At 40.5% G+C, this 17801-nt stretch overlaps 1 protein-coding gene across 2 annotated transcripts in view; it reads right to left on the bottom strand.

Annotated features, from left to right (window-relative positions):
* LOC122787495 (smoothelin-like protein 2) overlaps positions 1 to 17801 on the bottom strand; it is a 391980-nt gene that overhangs the window by 39456 nt on the left and 334723 nt on the right. For both annotated transcript variants that reach the window (XM_044054241.1, XM_044054242.1), the window contains exon 6: positions 15393 to 15566. In XM_044054241.1, the coding sequence (XP_043910176.1) occupies positions 15393 to 15566 (174 nt within the window). The remainder of the gene's footprint in view (positions 1 to 15392; positions 15567 to 17801) is intronic.

The following is a 17801-nucleotide window of genomic DNA, read 5'->3' as shown; positions in this document are numbered from 1 at the left end:
TGCCTTCTGTGCGGAGTCTGCATGTCCTCCCTGTAGTCGCGTGGCTTTCCTCCAGGTGCTCTGGTTTCCTCCCACATCCCAAAGACATGCAGTAGGTGGATTGGACACTCTAAATTGCCCCTAGGTGTGAGTGTGCACATGTATGTGCCTTCTGTGGAAGGTTGGGCGCCGGGCTGGCAACTCGACACTGTAAAACTCCACTGCCAATCACGAGTGGGCAGATGATCCGGTGTGGCGACCCCTAACCGGGAAAAGCCGAAAGAAGAAGAAGTAATTTGATTGTGCTAATTAGAAGTAGGTATAGTACTTTAAAGTACAACAGAGTGAGGCATTAGAAGGGAATAAGCAGGGTAAGTGATTCAGTACTTTAAAGGGAGGCATAATAAAGGTGATGAAGGGTATTAGAGAGCTGCGTCCCAGATCAGAAGCAGGGACAAGGCCATGGGCGAAGAGGAAGACTTAGTATTGGTTTGAAAAGATGAAGGTGTTTGATAGGGCTGATTGATACAGGAATATTATTCTATGTTCTAGCTACACTATTATAACAGAGATGAAGGTGTTTGATAGGCCTGATTGATACAGGAATGTTATTCAATGTTCTAGCTACACTATTATAACAGAGATGAAGATGTTCGATAGGGCTGATTGATACAGGAATGTTATTCCATGTTCTAGCTACACTATTATAACAGAGATGAAGGTGTTTGATAGGCCTGATTGATACAGAAATGTTATTCAATGTTCTAGCTACACTATTATAACAGAGATGAAGATGTTTGATAGGGCTGATTGATACAGGAATGTTATTCCATGTTCTAGCTACACTATTACAGCAGAGATGAAGGTGTTCAATAGGCCTGATTGATACAGGAATGTTATTCCATGAGGACTGTTATTCCATGTTCTAGCTACACTATTATAACAGAGATGAAGGTGTTTGATAGGCCTGATTGATACAGGAATGTTATTCCATGTTTTAACTACACTATTATAACAGAGATGAAGGTGTTTGATAGGGCTGATTGATACAGGAATGTTATTCAATGTTCTAGCTACACTATTATAACAGAGCTGAAGGTGTTTGATAGCCCTGACTGATACAGGAACATTATTCCATGTTCTATCTACACTATTATAACAGAGATGAAGTTGTTTGATAGGCCTGATTGATACAGGAACGTTATTCCATGTTCTAGCTACACTACTAGAACAGAGATTAAGGTGTTTGATAGGCCTGATTGATACAGGAGTGTTATTCCATGTTCTAGCCACACTATTATAAGAGGAACTGACCTCATTAGCCCTTTGTGGCCTACAGATGGTAAGCAGTTTATGATTTGACTGAAGGGGACGATTTGGAAGATAGTATTGGCATAGGGATCTAATTGCTGGACTGGCAGATGGGGTTTGGATGATTTTATGGGTTAAGGTGAGATGAGTATGAGAGCGCTCAAGTCAGTTTTTTTTTTAGTGTTAAGCAGTGGTGGGTCAGGTAAGGTCTGTTGCAAGCTAATCTGGCAACTTTGTTATAGTGCTATTTATGCTTAAAACTAAGTGTGGCTTGTAGGTTGGCCATGACAGGGGCTCCATACAGGAGAGGTTAAAAAATAAGTGGCAGCTACAGTTACCTTGGCAGAATCTGTAAGGAATGTCTTAATGTTGGGTGACTAGTTTTTGATGTTTTTTCTTGATGCTTGTTGATTGTCATGCCAAGTAGTTTTACATGTGAAATATTTTTTTTCCATGGACATGGGATTTTGGAAAAAAAGAGAAGTAATTTAGTTTGTCTGGGATATGGCACTTGGTGAGTATCCTGTAGCCAACATTTAACAGAGTTAAAGGCTTCTTGAGTAGTTCTCTGAAGATTTATTAGGTTGGTGGAAATGCATATTATGGTAGAATCAGAGTATTGTATGAGGGAAGCTTGCTGTGAGAATTTATATAAACTGTTGGTTGAGGGCAGAGAATGGAGCCCTGTGACACACCAATATTGTCAGGAAGGAAGGGAGAAAAAGTGGAGAGCCATACCATAGAACAGGCTGGTATCTATTGGTTAAATAGTTGTTAAACCATAGTAGTGTGGGTTGTGATAGCACAAGGTAAGACAGTAGGCAGAGGAGTTTTTGGTGAGAGACTAGATTTAGAGAGATCAAGGAATACAGAGCAGACAAGTTTGCTTTTGTCTCTGGCTTTAATAGTATTTGTTAAAGTTAATAAGGCTGTGGTAGTGCTATGGGTGGGTCTAAAACCAAGCTGTGTTGGAGTCAGGAGCTTTTCCTAAAGACTATGTTGAAGAAGTTGCCTTTGAATGCACGTCTCCAGAATCTTTGATAATAGGGATAATATGGTGATAGGAATTGGTTATATCAGATGAAGTCCCTCCTTTATGAAGGGGATGATGATTTTTTTTCTATAGAGAAGGACAGTACAGTTGTGTACAATCTTACCATAACAGTAGATGTCCTTCTCTTCACTGTTGCAGTATTCTCAATTTTAGGGATCTCCCGCCCAGGGTAGTCCAACATTTGGTCAGTATACCAAAACCTAATGATCTTGTATGTGCTGTATGTCACACATATGCTCCCCGCAAAGAACGTATGGCATAAAAGTGACATACAGATGCAGTTACCTAGGACTGACTTGTCCCAGAAGAGAACAGTCTCCACAGGACAAAGGAGTCCATGCACATCCAGAAGGAGAAATGCAGAAGAAAAAGGGGAACCCTCAGTCAGAAGGGAATCCAAAACAAAAACCAGAACAAACAAATGGGGTTGGAGGGAAAGAATGAATACTGCAACAGTGAAGAGAAAGACATTTATTGTTATGATACGACTTTACACAACTGTACTATGCCCTTTTATATCACTGTTGCAGTATTCTTAATGTTGGGGAGAGTAAACATTTTATTTATTTATTTTACATTTGTTGACCAGGATTGTCCGACTGAGCTGAAGAGCCCTTTTTCAGCGGAGGCCCCGGGAGAAAAGCTCCAACATTTTAAACCATTTTCATTATAAATTAGCATTAAACAGCAATATTACACAGGATTATTTCAAGGCATTAAGTAGGAATACAATGTTATACAGTGACAATAATCAGGAGTATAGCAAAACTATTTCAAGATGTATAAAAAGAAATATGTCATTAAGATGAATATAATTTTTGGGGTACGTGGCTACAAAAATCCAGTTTTATCATAATGTAGTTGCATGAAGACAATTACAATAGAATGTTTCTCTGAGGTGATTTGCTTAACAGGTTTTAGAAGACAGTGGAAAGAGTAGTTAAGGAAGATTAGAAAGAGCTAGTGAGAAGAGTGAGTTAAGGGCAGAAAGTAGATTAAGGTACGAGAAGTAGGGGATGTTTAAGGAGGGAGAGTCCAGTGGCAGGACCAGTGACGTTTAAAGTGCTCTTTGGTGGCTGTCTTAAATTTTTTAGGATGTGTAATGGTCCTGATTTCTAGTGGGAGCCTATTCCAAGCAATAGTAGGGTGACAGCTGTACATGGTGTGTCCAAATTTAGACTTGGGTTTGTAGATTTGTAGTAGGTCATGGTTAGAGCTTCAAAAGGTCAAGAAACAGAATGAGAGGTGGAAGGCTGAGAAGAGTCTTCAAAAAACCCATATAAAAATGGTTCTAGCAAAACCTGCTCTGGCCTTAGAAACTATATCCAACTTATAATGCTTAGTAAAGGTATGCACTAAAGACCCAAGTGCCAGCTTCAAGGATGGAATTTAGTGCCCAACCCCTTGAAGAAAGCACCAACAGAGGCAACAGCCCTAGTGTAATGAACTCTAAAAGAAGTAGACAAAGATTTTCCATGAAAAGAACAAAAAGAAACGGCCTTGGATATCCAGGAGGAGATGGTTTGCTTAGAAACTGTCAAACCCACTGCCTTGAGATGAAAGGGAACAAAAAGCTGGTCAGAATGGCTTCAGTTTTATCCAAATAGTACCTGAACTGTCTGTGTAAATCCAAGGTATGCAAGACCCTCTCACTAGCAGACTGGAAAAAGGAAGGGAGTTGCACCGGCTGATTCAAGGACAAATCATTTACAAAATAAGGATTAGTACAAAGTGGGGCACCCTGTCCCTGTGAAAAAACAAAAAAGGAGGAATGGCCATAAGGGCCTGGAGCTCAGAAACACACTGAGCAGAAGAATGAGCCAGCAAGAAAACAGTCTAGTTAGAATGTTGCAAAGAAGCAGAATCTGCAGGCTCAACAGGAGCCTGAAAGTCAATTTTTCCAAAACAAAATTAAGGTCCCAAGGAGCAGGAATAGGTTTCTTTGGAGACCTAAGATGCAGGATGTTTTTAAGAAACTGTTTGATCTCAAATCAAGAAGCCAAAGGGGGATTCAAGGGCTGACAAGTGGGCTTTCACTGAAGAAAAGGCCAGGCCAGACTGCAGCAATTCACACAAATGAGAGAGGACTAAAGGGACCCTACTGAAAAATGGGTCCCGGTTACGAGTATGGCACCAGACAGAAAATCTTTTCCATTTGGACATATAAGCTTTTCTGGTTAAGGGTTTCTTTGCCTAATGTAAAACCCTGAGCACATCCTCAGAAAAGAGGTACCTGAAAGGGATCAAAACTCTGTCACCCACAGTGTCAGTTGAAGAGTGGACAAGTGAGGATGGACAAGAAACTTCTTGTCCTATGTGAGGAGAGGTCCAACTGGTGAGGTAACATGGTGATTGCCCCTAGTCAGATGCATGAAGATGGGGAGAACCAGTGCTGTCTTGCCCAAAAGGCAGTCAATAGCAATATTTTTGGGGAGTCCAGCTTCATCTTCTGCAGGACTCCTGGAAGTAGGGGAAGAGGAGAGAAAGCATAAAGAAACATCCCCTTCCAAGGAAAAGAAAGGGCATCCATCTTCCACACCAGACATCAAGGCACTCTTGGAACAGGAGAGAGAGAACTGCCTGTTCAGAGAGGAGGCATAAAGATCTACCTGAGGAATACCTCACCAATGGGCAATGTCCAGAGACATGTCACTGTGAAGTATCCATTCTTGAGCATTTGTTTTGGACCTTCTCAGAGAGTCTGTCACTAGATTGTGCTCTGAAGGAATGTAAACTGCCTGAAGGGTTAACCGATAAATGCCAGCCACCTCTCAAACCTGAACAGCCATCATAAGGAGGAAGTAAGATTGTGTGCCTCCCTACTTGTTGACATACCACATCACTGTAGTGTTGTCTGTCTACACTTTCAAGGGGCCTGAAGAGAACATGGGGTGAAAGGCTTGAAGAGCCAGAATCAGGGCTCTCATCTCTCTGATGTTGATATGGCCTGACTTCTGATTGTGTGTGTGTGTGTGGGGGGGGGGGGGGTAGACCTTGAACTTTCAGGTGACCACATGAAGCCCTCTACTCCATGTCTGAGGCACCTGTGAACAATTCTTGAGAAGGGACTGGAGGCTGAAAGGGCAGGCCTGGGTTGAGAACAAACTGTTGAACTTAACGCTAAAATTCCTTCTTTAGGCAAGGAAGAAGAGGTACACCAAAATCCAAAGGGTAGCAGTGCTGCAGCCAAACTGACTTGAGGTACCAGTGAAGCTTCTGTACATGCAGTCTAGCAAGAGGGAGCATTAGAATACCAGAGGCCTTGAATTCCTGGGTCCGAAGAAACTCTCTGGCTGGCGTGGCTGTCAGCGGAAGAACAGACTGAAAGAAGGCTGTCAATGAAAAAACTTTCGGGGGTGAAAGAGAGACCAACATTGGCACTGTCTGAATCCTGCATCCCAGATACACAAGATCCTAACAGGGGGTCAGGATGGATTTTTGGAAGTTGATAACGAACTCAAGACTTTGACGAACAGAGATGGTGAACTCCAGATCCTGTAATAGGAGACTGGGAGAAGGCACCTGAAGCAACATATAGTCTAGATAAGGAAAAATCTGAATGCCTTGGAGCCTGCAGAAATAAATCACAGGAGCAAGGCATTTTGTGAATACCCTTGGGGTAGTAGAAAGGCCAAAGGGCAAAGCATAGCACTGAAAATGAAAGTAAGAAACAAAGAAATGTATAAACTTTCTGAAAACCGGGTGAATAGGGATATGAAGATAAGCATCCTTCAGATCCCAAGACATCAGAAAAGCCTTGGGTAGTAAAAGAGGAAATAGGGTTTGAAGAGTAAGCAGTGGTTCCCCCCCTAGATGTCTGAAGCGGACATCTGCAAAACCTCAGACAATATGCAAAAAGACAGATCCATGCTGGCCTTCAACAGGGTCACAGCAAAGAAATCCAGTGTAGATGCTGAATGGCCTACATAGCTATTACCCACTTCTAGAGGGATTTATGGTGGAGGATGGACAGCTAAAAAATCCAGCCAATACTTCTTGACCTTTGTCTTACCTTGCAGGAATATCTCAAGGTTAGTCTGCCACCGTGTTACCCTGGGCTAACCGTTTAAGCCACTGGTTTTCAAGATAAATGTCCAAGGAAGACAAATGGTTTCTGAGTGTCTTAGGCACAATTACCTTACAGATACTACAAGAAGTATGGTTGTAGGAAGCACCCAAACAAGACAGACACTGTTAATGACAATCCTTATGGAGTATCTGCCTCCCACACTGACATTTTCTCTTCTTGGATGACATGAACTCTAGGTAAGCAAAATAAAATACAAGACCAAAGAAAAGTAAGAACAACCTCAATGGGGCACTTATCTGACAGCTAGGTATTCAGCACAGCAACAAGGCATTCAGCCTAACAAGCAATAATGGCATTTGGACTAGCGGCAAAGAAGTTCTGGATAACTGTGGCTGTACTTCACTTTTATGCCCTATGTTCTGTGTGGAGAGCATGCGTGTGATGCACAGTGTGTAAAGATCATTAGGCTTTGGTATACTGGCCGAATGTTGGGCTGCCGTGGGTGGGAGATCCCTAATGTAAGAATACTGCAACAGTGATATAGAAGGACACTGCATGATTCCTTGATAGATCTGTTCATTAGAAGAAATGCAGGATAGGCTATGGAACTGGCAGCCATCTTGAGGTATTCTTCTGTGAGATTATCTATTGAAGGAGACTGGAGTTTCAGTTTAAGAAGTAGAGATTTGATTTAAGAGGATGGTATGGGTTTTTGGGTGAAATAGGTGTGTTTGATGTGTGAGGAAAGGGCATGTCATGATTACTGGGAAAAAAATCTTTCCTGCACAAAATAACACTCCCTCTGAATTAGCTGCTCAGTTTAATATGTGTTAAACTGAGCAGCTAATTCAGAGGGAGTGTTATTTTGGGCAGGATTAGGAGTGATGGATGTTTCAGGGTGGAGTATATTACTAATAGAAGACCAGAAGTCTTTAGGGTTGGAAGACTGATTTAGTAAGGGGTTACTTACATAGATTTTCTGGTCTGTCTTTTAGTACATAGCTCTTTAAAGTGTTGTAAGTTTGGGGAAGATCTATATTTTAACCATTCTTTTTAAGCCCTATCCCTTTCATACATTAGGTCTGGTTTGAGTGGATAAGCAAGAAGTATGTTTATTCTTTATTCTTTTTGTTCTAATTGAAGCCAGACTATCACGGACTTTCAGGAAAAGTGAGTTAAATTTGTGTACGGCTTTGTTGAGTGGAATCTTTTTCAGGATAGACCAGTTAAAAGAGTTTAGAATCCTATTAACTGTACCAAGGTTAAAATCAGTGAGGTTGTGAGAAGTTCTTAGTAAGTGTTGTTTGACATGATGAGTACCGAGTCTGTTTGCATATACAGGGAGATGATCACTGAGGGAATCCGATAAGGTGACACTGGAGACATTGTTAGTAGACTTGGGCACCAATATCCAGTCAAGAACTGAGCCACTGTTTTTGGGTTAGTTATAATGTGTGAGGGAAGGAAATGAGATGAATCAATCCAAATAGGTTTTGGCTAGTTGATGAATATTTTGTGAAGATAATCTGCCATTTGAAATTACTGTCACTTAGGATTATCCCTCCATTAGAAATTATATGCAAGATTCAGTTTAGGATGTTTTCTAAGGTTATAGCGTTATTACCCGGGGAAATATAGAGTACTTATGATTATTTAGCTTAAGGTGGTAGATAAGGAGTTCAGCATTATGGAATTTGGGAACAGGTTTACTACAGGGAAAGATTTCAAGATGGTGGTCGAGGTATAGTAAAGCTACCTCACCACTTTTTTTTTTTTTTGAGTTCTGTCACCATTAATAATATTTCTACCAGGGAGTGATGTATCTGAGTTGAGTATATGGGGTTTTAGCCATGCTTCAATTATAGCAATAATATCTGGTGTACCGTGGGAGATCCAAGCATGGAGTTCTGATATTCTGTTATAGATGCTACGAGTATTTAAGGAAATTAATGTAAGCTGTTTGGGCGAGTTTGAGATAGGTAGATTGAGTTTTGATGGTGGTGTGGTCCCTGTGTTGGAAGGAGATGCATAGGCTGATTAGGAGGAGGAGGTGGTTAGGCTTGGGATGAGTTTTGGTGGCTACTGGGGTGTCAGGATGGGAAGAGGGGTTGAGGTTGGGATGAATATCCCCACAGACTGATAAGACAGAGAAAAATACACATTTCATAGGTTTATAGGAAAGTACTAGGCTAACAGCTTAAGGGCCCTTAAAAGCCTGAGCCAAAATAACCCAATTTTATTCATTATATGTCCCCTAGGGGCAAAAGGATGGCATGGATTTCTATCTGTGCATTCAGAATCTTACAGATTGCCCCTGTCCATAAGGGACACAGGCACTACCCCAGGTGTGAATTTGTGATTTCCCCATCCATTGACTCAGTGTGTATGAAAAGGGCCAGAGAAGGACTCTGTTTAATGTTAATAGGAAGCCTGTTCAAAGAAGGAGCAATCTGAGACACATCTGCCACTCCAGTATGTTTTGTTTGAGTTGCTAAGTTTAGATCCCTAGATTGGGTGACCCTTGTGCTGTCTGACTTGCAGATGTGTAGCAGCTCCATCTGTGGTGGATTTGAGAGTACCTTGTAGGTCAGGCATAGGTCATCCCTTAATAGTCTGTAGGAGATGGAGTTAAGGGATAGAGCTTTTAGTCTATCCACATAGTTCATGTTCTTTACACCCTGTATTTTATTTGTGAGGAATTTCTGAGGTCATTCCAGCTGCTGTAAGTGCCTAGTCCAGTCCATGCCAAATGGTCTATTGAGGATTGAGTACAGCAGGACTATAACTTCCTTGGATCTGGTAACCATACTTTTACTTATAAGTTGTGCCACATAAAAGGACTTCTACACCACTGTGGAAGTATGGTAGCCAAAGTTCAGGCTACTATCTACATCTACTATATGTGTACCTAGATCTCTCACCTCTGAGTCTACTCTTATGGGTGGGCTATTGATGTTGTAATTTGAAGGGGTATTTGATTTCCCAAAGGGTATGATGATGCATTTTTTCACATTTAGTGTTAGACCATGGTTCTGGCACCATGACTGTCCTTCTAGACTCTCCTGAAGGACATCTGCATCATTGAGGGATTCAATGATTGCCCCCAGCTTGCAGTCCTTAGCAAACATTTGTCATCCAGAGGCCTTCTACATTAGCTTTGACTTCAGAGAAGTATATTCTAAACAGGAGTGGCCTAAGTACTGAGTCCTGTAGCACACCGCTAGTAACTGGCCTCTTGCTTGATATGGATTCACCCACTTTAACCATTTGCTCTATCCATGAGCCAACTGGCTCTTTGTCTGGTGATGGATGGGTATATGCCCAGTTTTCTGACTTTATTTATAATACCTGAGTGGGAAATTGTATCAAATACCTTGGCCAAGACAAGATAGGAGGTAAATACTATGTTACCCTCATCAATGGTCTTAGTGACTTTATCAAAGAAATCCACTAGATTCAGTAGGCATGACTGAACTGGGTCTGGTCCAGTTTTTGGAGCTTTCCTATGCCATTATTTATCAGGTCCATGATTAATCTTTCCATGCCCTTACATATAAAACTAGTCAAACTTATGAGTCTGTTATTTCCCAGGTCAGTAGATGGTCCCCCTTCATGCAGAGTGATGACTGTTACTGTACTCCACTCTACTGGGATATGCCAGCCCGGAGGCTGTGGTTAAATAGAGATCTGAATGGGCCTGATAAGTCTTGATTCAAGCTATTTAAGAAGGAACCTTGCATATTATTGGGCCCCACTGAAGCTGCTTTTTTAGCTTTATGGAGCACAGTGGCAATCATTCTTTGGTGATAATAGACGGGTGGAGTGGTGGGAGGGTATTTCTTTGTGGAGAACTGGGGATGATGGGAAAGTGAAATTTTAACTGAATTTGTCAGCCAGCAGATTTGCTACATCTTCTGGCTGACTATTGGTGATGCCATCTGCAACTAATTCCACACACTCTTGGGTGTTGCCCTTAAGATTGCAGACATAACTGAAACATATCTTATGGTTATCTTTAGCTTTGGAGACTATTTTTACTTCAAAGTCTGCTTTCAAAGACTGGGTTAGTTCCCTGATTCGCTCATTTAGACTAATGAGGGACTTTTTCCTCTGTTGTGAACATTCCCTCTTAATTCTCAACTGGATTTTCTTTATTTTGTTGTACACCCTATTAATACCAGAGTGGCTTGTTTTTGTGGTTTGACCTGAGTTTATTTCTGTCTCATACTGCCACTTATATGCAGTTGTTTAAACTGTCATACAGAGCTTTCGTGTATGCCTCTGCATAGGTTTCTGAGATGTCTGGACATGGGGAGCTTGGAAACTAGCTATGCCATCCCTTAATAGGGGGTCGTTTATCTTGGAGAAGTTCTTAAAGTTTTTGGGGTTAGGTGGGGGACTAGTTTTACTTTTATTTCAAGGGAGACTGCTTTGTGATATCAGTGAGGATATCACACTAAGGGGGTGCAGCACACTTCCACATTTGTGAGTACCAGATTTAGGATATTTGTTCCCCTAGTGGGAGTGCAGACTAGCTGGTCCAGGGCATCTGACTCTACAAAGTCCAGAAATCTTTGGGTCTGCATGTTAGTAGCTTTGTGTGCCTACCAATTAATGGAGGGATAGTTAAAATCACCCATGAGTATGGTACTGGGCTAGATGGTGAATGATTCTAGTAACTTCAGGTATGATGCATGGGTTTCCTAGTTAATGGTGGGGGACCTGTAGATAGCAAGAATATGGTAATGTATTTTCTCATGGTTAGTTGGACAGAGTAGCTCAGGCACATCATACTGTTTGACCAGCCTTGAGGTGTACTTAGCCTTTATGTAGACAGAAACACCTCCACCTTTTACTCTTTCATGTTCAGTGGGTGGTCAGAACGTATGAAAGGCATTATAGCCATGCACTTCTGGAGTGCTTTCCATGGTTTTAAGCCATGTTTCAATAACTGCACATATGGCTGCATTCTCCAGGGTAAGGAGAACTTCCAGGGAGTGTAGTTTCTTGTTAAGGCTTCTAACATTCAGCAGTAAGATCTTTAGCTTGTCCTGAGTAGATTTTACTATGTTAGAAGGTTTGTCTGCTTGGCAATGCCTAAAAAAGGCTCTATAGGGGGTGGATAATGTTTTGGCCAACATCCAAAAGCTTAGAGGTGAAAGGTGAAGACCATCCCTGGCAAAGCAGCATGTCCTCCCAGGCTAACAAGTATCGGACCCTTTTGGAATGACACCAGTAGCTAAACCAATTGTTAAAGTCAATCATTTTCTGCTGGTATTGTGGCATCATCCTTGGAGATGGCAGAATGCTGTTCACTGCTAGGCTCATACCTGCATGTGACACAAATTCTGAGAGATCAATCACCTCTCTCTTCATATAGTTCAAGGAGGTAGGTCTCAGGTCATTCACTTCGATATGGACTATGACTGAGTCATACTGGTACTTAGGTGTAAGTGATCTAAGTGCTTGCATGATCTGTAACCTTCCCCTTATCCAGCCTGGTAGAAGGGACATCTGTGTGTCTCACAATGGAGTCTCCTATGACCAGAATATTAGATTGTAGAAAATTTCACCTTGAATGCTTGGTAAGTGAGGCACAATGAGTAGTGACTTCATGTGTTTTGATGGAAATTGTCTTGTTTGCATCCAAGCAGAGTTTCTGAAGACTGTGCTTGAGAGGCCTTTGAGGTTTGGGTAAGTTATATGTGAGCACCTCTGCATACGTGGGTCTGTGTGTGTGGTCATTTGTGGGTACAGTGAGTGATCTGTGTGAGTCTCTGACAACCTGCTTGTTGCTTTTGTGTCTGTATGTGAGAGTCTAGTCTCCAGTGTCAATGTGTAACTACATCTCTCACATACTGTATTTGTCTGTTTGAGAATGAAGTGGTTGTCAGTGTACATAAAGTAGTTGTTATATTGCTTCAGGATACTCATGTCCACCAAGATGGATGCAGAGATAGCAGGAAAGTGGCCATCCATGGTTGCAAGCCCTGATGTGTACTTGAAAGGATTGGAGTGGTAGGTGTTTGTAACCGGATGAGAGAAGGGTGCTTAGTTGATGTAATCTGCAGTTAACCTAACCTGCTGCCCAGGGCCAAATCAGATACTCTATGAGCAGCAATAGTCCTGGGTGATATAATAAGTAACTAGCGCAGTAAACTTTCACAGCATAAAGAAAATACTCAATGTTTCCAGATGTTTGCATCTGTAAAGGGCACTGACATAGTGAGTAGTAACGTGCAAATGTGCTGAATTTGTACCAGTGCTGGAAACACAGACTGACTAAGCCCTATGGCCAATAAAATGACTATACTTAGAGCCCTATTGTGTGCTTAACAACTCAGATAGACCAGAGAAACACCTACTGCCACTAAATGAATAATCCCAGTCCCCTAATGTAAAAGCACAGTGAAAGATTGTCTGGAGTGAAATGCTACCACAAATAAACTTAGATACAGATACAGCAGTGTACTTTAAACAGCATATAAAAGTGTGATTATACAATACAAGTATATCGCTTTGTATAAATTATACAAGAGACACTCAACTGTGCAGAATTTATAAAGGCACTAAAAACAAAAAAGAAAGTAAGCTGATTAATAAGCCCTCAAGCCAAACGAACAACTACATGTAGGAATCTCTAGTGCGTTTCCTCAACCGATACAGACCAGGCTACCACCCACTGCCACTAGACAGAAAATCCACTGTCCTCTTGATGTAAAAACACAGAAAAGTGCTTGCTAGAGTGTAAAATAGACTATTTTATCCAACAGATAGCTAGGTAATGAATTCAGAGCAAGTAAATCAGTATAACAGACAATGAAAAGCAAAATGCACTTTTTTTTCCAAAATAAGCACAAGGAAAGGCAAATAATCAAGATATAGATGGAGAAATGGAGGAGCTTAAGCTCAATTTACAATAAGGGTGGGCAGCTTAAAATCACCACATTTAAAAAGCAGATGAAGGAATGCCAGGATGGGTAAAATAACTTCCAGGGAGTCACCAACAGTGCCTGTAGTTTGCAGGTTTTATGTCACTCAAGAAGCAAATTAACCAGTGAAAAAAGACAAACATATGAAATGTGCAGCCTAGGTAATTTAAGTGTCTGTCTGCCACACAGAGCAAAAACACCAGGCCAGGCACATTTCTTAAAACAGAAAACAAAATGGAGTGGGTAAAACAGAAAGCAACTCTATCAGTTTAAGCAAAGACAAACAATATAGATTTACTTTCCTCACCCAACAGGGAGTCACTAACAGTGCTTGTAGTTTTTACAGGCCTTTAGTGTTATCAGAGAAGTTTGGTACGCTTGTTTTGGTTTAACTGTAGTGGCTAATTTTATTTTGGTGTGGCAGGATTTAGAGTTTAGTAGCCTGAATTGGAGTAAAGACTGGGTAAGCCTTTGTATATGCTGGAAGCGATTAGAGGTGATTTGAATAGTTAGAGGTGGAGCACATAGTAGGAGAAATGTGTACAGGATTGAGTGATGTATGGTAACTTGTACGGAGATAAAGCAGGAAGAGTAAGAATGCAGTAATATTTAAGAGAAGCATGGTATGTAGCTTTGTTAAGAGATGTGTCAGAGAAAGCGAAGCTAGAACACTGGGGTATTAATATAGGAAGGGTAGAGGAGTAGACGGTGGAGTGAGATGGATGGTGCAAGTTGTAATGACTGTGGTTAGTTAGTAAATATAAGAGAGGAAAGTAAGTTAAAGTGCTTAAATACAAACTGATGGTTTAGGAATTGTGTGCGTATTCTTATGTCCCGGGTATCTCATATAGATACATCTATACAGTTTTTTTTTTATTTTTTTACATATTCTTACACACACACACACATACATACATATATATATATATATATATATATATATATATATATATATATACACATACACACACACACACACCTATACATACATAGAAACAGCAGTAGTCTAATATGCATAGGAATAACAACTAAACATCCAGGTATTTAGAAATGTAAACCAGGTACCCATTTGTTAACCAGGTAGGCCCTTGGTGTGACCTGGGAGCAGTTACTGGTTACGTGACTTGCTTAGGGTCACGTAGTAGGCAAAAGACGGCTGAAGGAATCAATCCATCTACACAGCAGGAACTACAGCTCACAGCCTTGACCCTCTACACCAATTGCCAGACACAAGGCAGCATAGCAGGTGCAGAACAGCCTGTTCTACAATCTGCTTGTTAGATCAGGCTGTTTATTTACTGCCAGTTTAACCTCATGGAAATTAAACTGCAGAACCCCAGTAAACATCCCTAGAAGTCTCTAGAGAAACATCAGCTGCAAACTTCTGCATGCTTTTAAACTTCCTCACTTGCTATGCATTATTCCACCTCCTACCAGATCACTGGACTATAGTGCTAGCACACAGAAAGAAAGGATTATTTACAGCAGTGTTTAGGCCAAGCATATATGCTTTATAGCAATCTGCATCTTTGAGGCAGATACTTTCAAAAAAGTGCACATAATGAAAATTATTGTTTAGTAAGTTGCCACATAAAACTGCATGTTTTTCCAACTTATTTTTGCAAGCTGATAATCAATCTCCTTTCATCCGATCATCCATTTGCTCCCCTAACACTTGGGAGTGTTTTGGTGAAATATATTAGTGGAGAGGTCATTGCCCATGTAGTTTTGAAGGGTGGATGCTTTCCCCTATAGACTATGTGCTAGTACCTAAAGCAGCTTGATGCCTTTCAGCTACTACATTGCCACCCCATGGAGCATATGCATACTTCTGAAGCAACTGTGCAATGCTGAGTTTGGTGGGAGAAGGTGGCCTAACAATGGACTTCTACTGTTACCTCCACTGGTTCTTCCATCACCAGTTGTAATTGAGCACCAGTCAGATAAAAGTCAGGATTTCATCTAGACTGCACCATACATTCTGCTAGAAAAATAAATGTTAGAAATAGTCATTTAGTCACTGAATAGAACACTGCAGATGTGGAAGCCACTGGCCCTATTGAAAAAGAAATTCAGAATGCCTTACTTTCCACTTTCCAAATCAAGTTTTTCAAATATTGCTTTCCGTGCCTGAGTTCCTGACGTTCTGGGCAGTGTCTGTGATCTCACCAGCTCTCTCCTCTTTTCTACCTGCCGATGTATGGTTGGAGGAGGAGACTGTGATTTAGGTGTTACATCACAGTAGCTGTCAAATACAGTGCTAGGAGAAGAAGAAGATTATATCAGCACAGTAAAAATAACGATACAATCCAAACACAAGATTGTTGATGTGCTACAAAATTTCAATCAAGAGAAATGCCTCTCCGGTTTAAAATCAAGTACAAACTACACACAAAGCAACATATAAAGTAGATAAATTATACAAACAAATTTACTTTTATAAAAATGCTGGCTCCAGTCATAATGAGAATGAAAACGGAAGTGTAATTTCTTTCAACAAATTTCTCAAAATATAATTTTGTTTTTGCTCCAGGTATTTGTATGTGCATGTAAACAATTCAGCAGCAGGCAAACTAATTAGCATGTATATATAGTAGCTTTTGGTAAAACAGAACACATGAGGAAACAGTTAACATATCTATCAATACAGTGTCACACAAAGTACAGATGGCGCAATGTAGGCTTGGAAAACTGACAAAGTACTCCTCAGCATATAATATATCAACAAGAAAATACACAAAAGCAGGAGAACTGTGTGCAGGTAATCTAAACATAGTTAACAAATACAACAGAACGTGTGTGTGTGTGTGTGTGTGTGTGTGTGTGTGTGTGTGTGTGTGTGTGTGTGTGTGTGTGTATGTATATATATATATAAAAAAATATAAGAGAAACAGAGAGCTTTCAAATACCAATACTGTTTAGTTAAGTAGTATTTTCTGACCATTTAATGATCTTAAGGTTCGCTGAACTCACCCATAGTTTTTACTGGCCATTCATTTTCACCCTTAAAGGTAACAGCAGTGTGTTGAGCCTAGGAAATGTCACACTACAAGGTGGAGACTTATTTTATGAAATGCCAATCCCCCACCTCTGCCCTATGACTGACGTACAAGGGATTGTGAGCATGCATTTCCACGTCTCATTGCTAAAGATATGGTCTGAGCTGGCAGCACTGACATTATGGCAGACTGCAGAGCTGATCCTAAAGTCCCCACCCCCCAAGGAAAGGTGAGGGAAGCCATCAGCTGTTATCACAGCTTTCTCAGTAGCTGATCATAACTCACTCTTGATAGATCAGTGTTAAAAACTCACTGCTGTTACATGTTTGTATCATGTATGTTCATTGTAAATCTGTTAAGAATGAGCATGTATAATTGGTACTCCTTGCAAACTATCGACTAGGTCACAGCTGAAATGGGCCTTTGGGTAGCCCACCTACCTAATAAAATGAAATAAACCAAACTTGATCATCATCATCATCACAGACAAGAATTTTGCAAGAATGCCATCTTACGTACATGATATGCATGCACACGTGTGCATGTGTGTCTGTGTATGTGTGTGTATATATATATATATATACACACACACACACACACACATACACACAAGTCTCTCACACACACACACATACATACACAGTCTCTCTCTCTGTCTCACACCCACACACACACACACTATATATATATATATATATATATATATATATATATATATATACACACACATACACACAGTCTCTCACACACACACATATATACACACATACATACACACAGTCTCTCTCTCTCTCTCACACACACACACATATATATATATATATATATATATATATATACACACACACACACACACACACATAGAGAGATATAAATATAGATTATATAGCTATAGATCGTGCATAAACTGTAAAAAGCTGATCATTTACAATGTAGCTATTGGCTTATTACAGTAAAGTGGAGTCTTTTTTGCTCTTCACTTGAAGAGCTGAGGGGGGGTTAGGGCACTAGTTCATAGTACTTTGGGTGCTGGGTGAACCAGCTATGCTTCTGATATACACACACACATACACATTGATGTACTAGAAAATATTGAGTGTGGATAAGACCGACAGCTGTCTAGTCGACTGGAGATGGTCAGCTAGGCAGCTGATTGACAGATGTGCTAGATCAACAGTCCCCAGGTAGGGGTATATTCCCTTTCCCCAGGGATTGTGCAAACTCAGAGGAAAAAAAAAAAGTTTAAAGTATGAAATTGTATGTGCTAAAACTGTTTCTTTGTACATGCATAGTGCAGTGTCGACATCTATGCTTTCGATCATATGTGGTCAATTAGGGGTGTTTTTTATTATTTTCTGATATATATATATATATATATATATATATATATATATAAACACACACACACGCATATATATATATATACACACACATACAGCTATATGCATACACATATGGACATGCACTATGAACTGTAAATGACATTCTTGCAAAAT

The sequence above is a fragment of the Protopterus annectens genome, chromosome 13.part0, assembly GCF_019279795.1.
Source record: "Protopterus annectens isolate FY-2018-M chromosome 13.part0, PAN1.0, whole genome shotgun sequence".
NCBI lineage: Eukaryota > Metazoa > Chordata > Ceratodontiformes > Protopteridae > Protopterus > Protopterus annectens.
The sequence above is the reverse complement of the archived record's forward strand: the minus strand, read 5'-3'. Positions and strand labels throughout refer to the sequence as shown.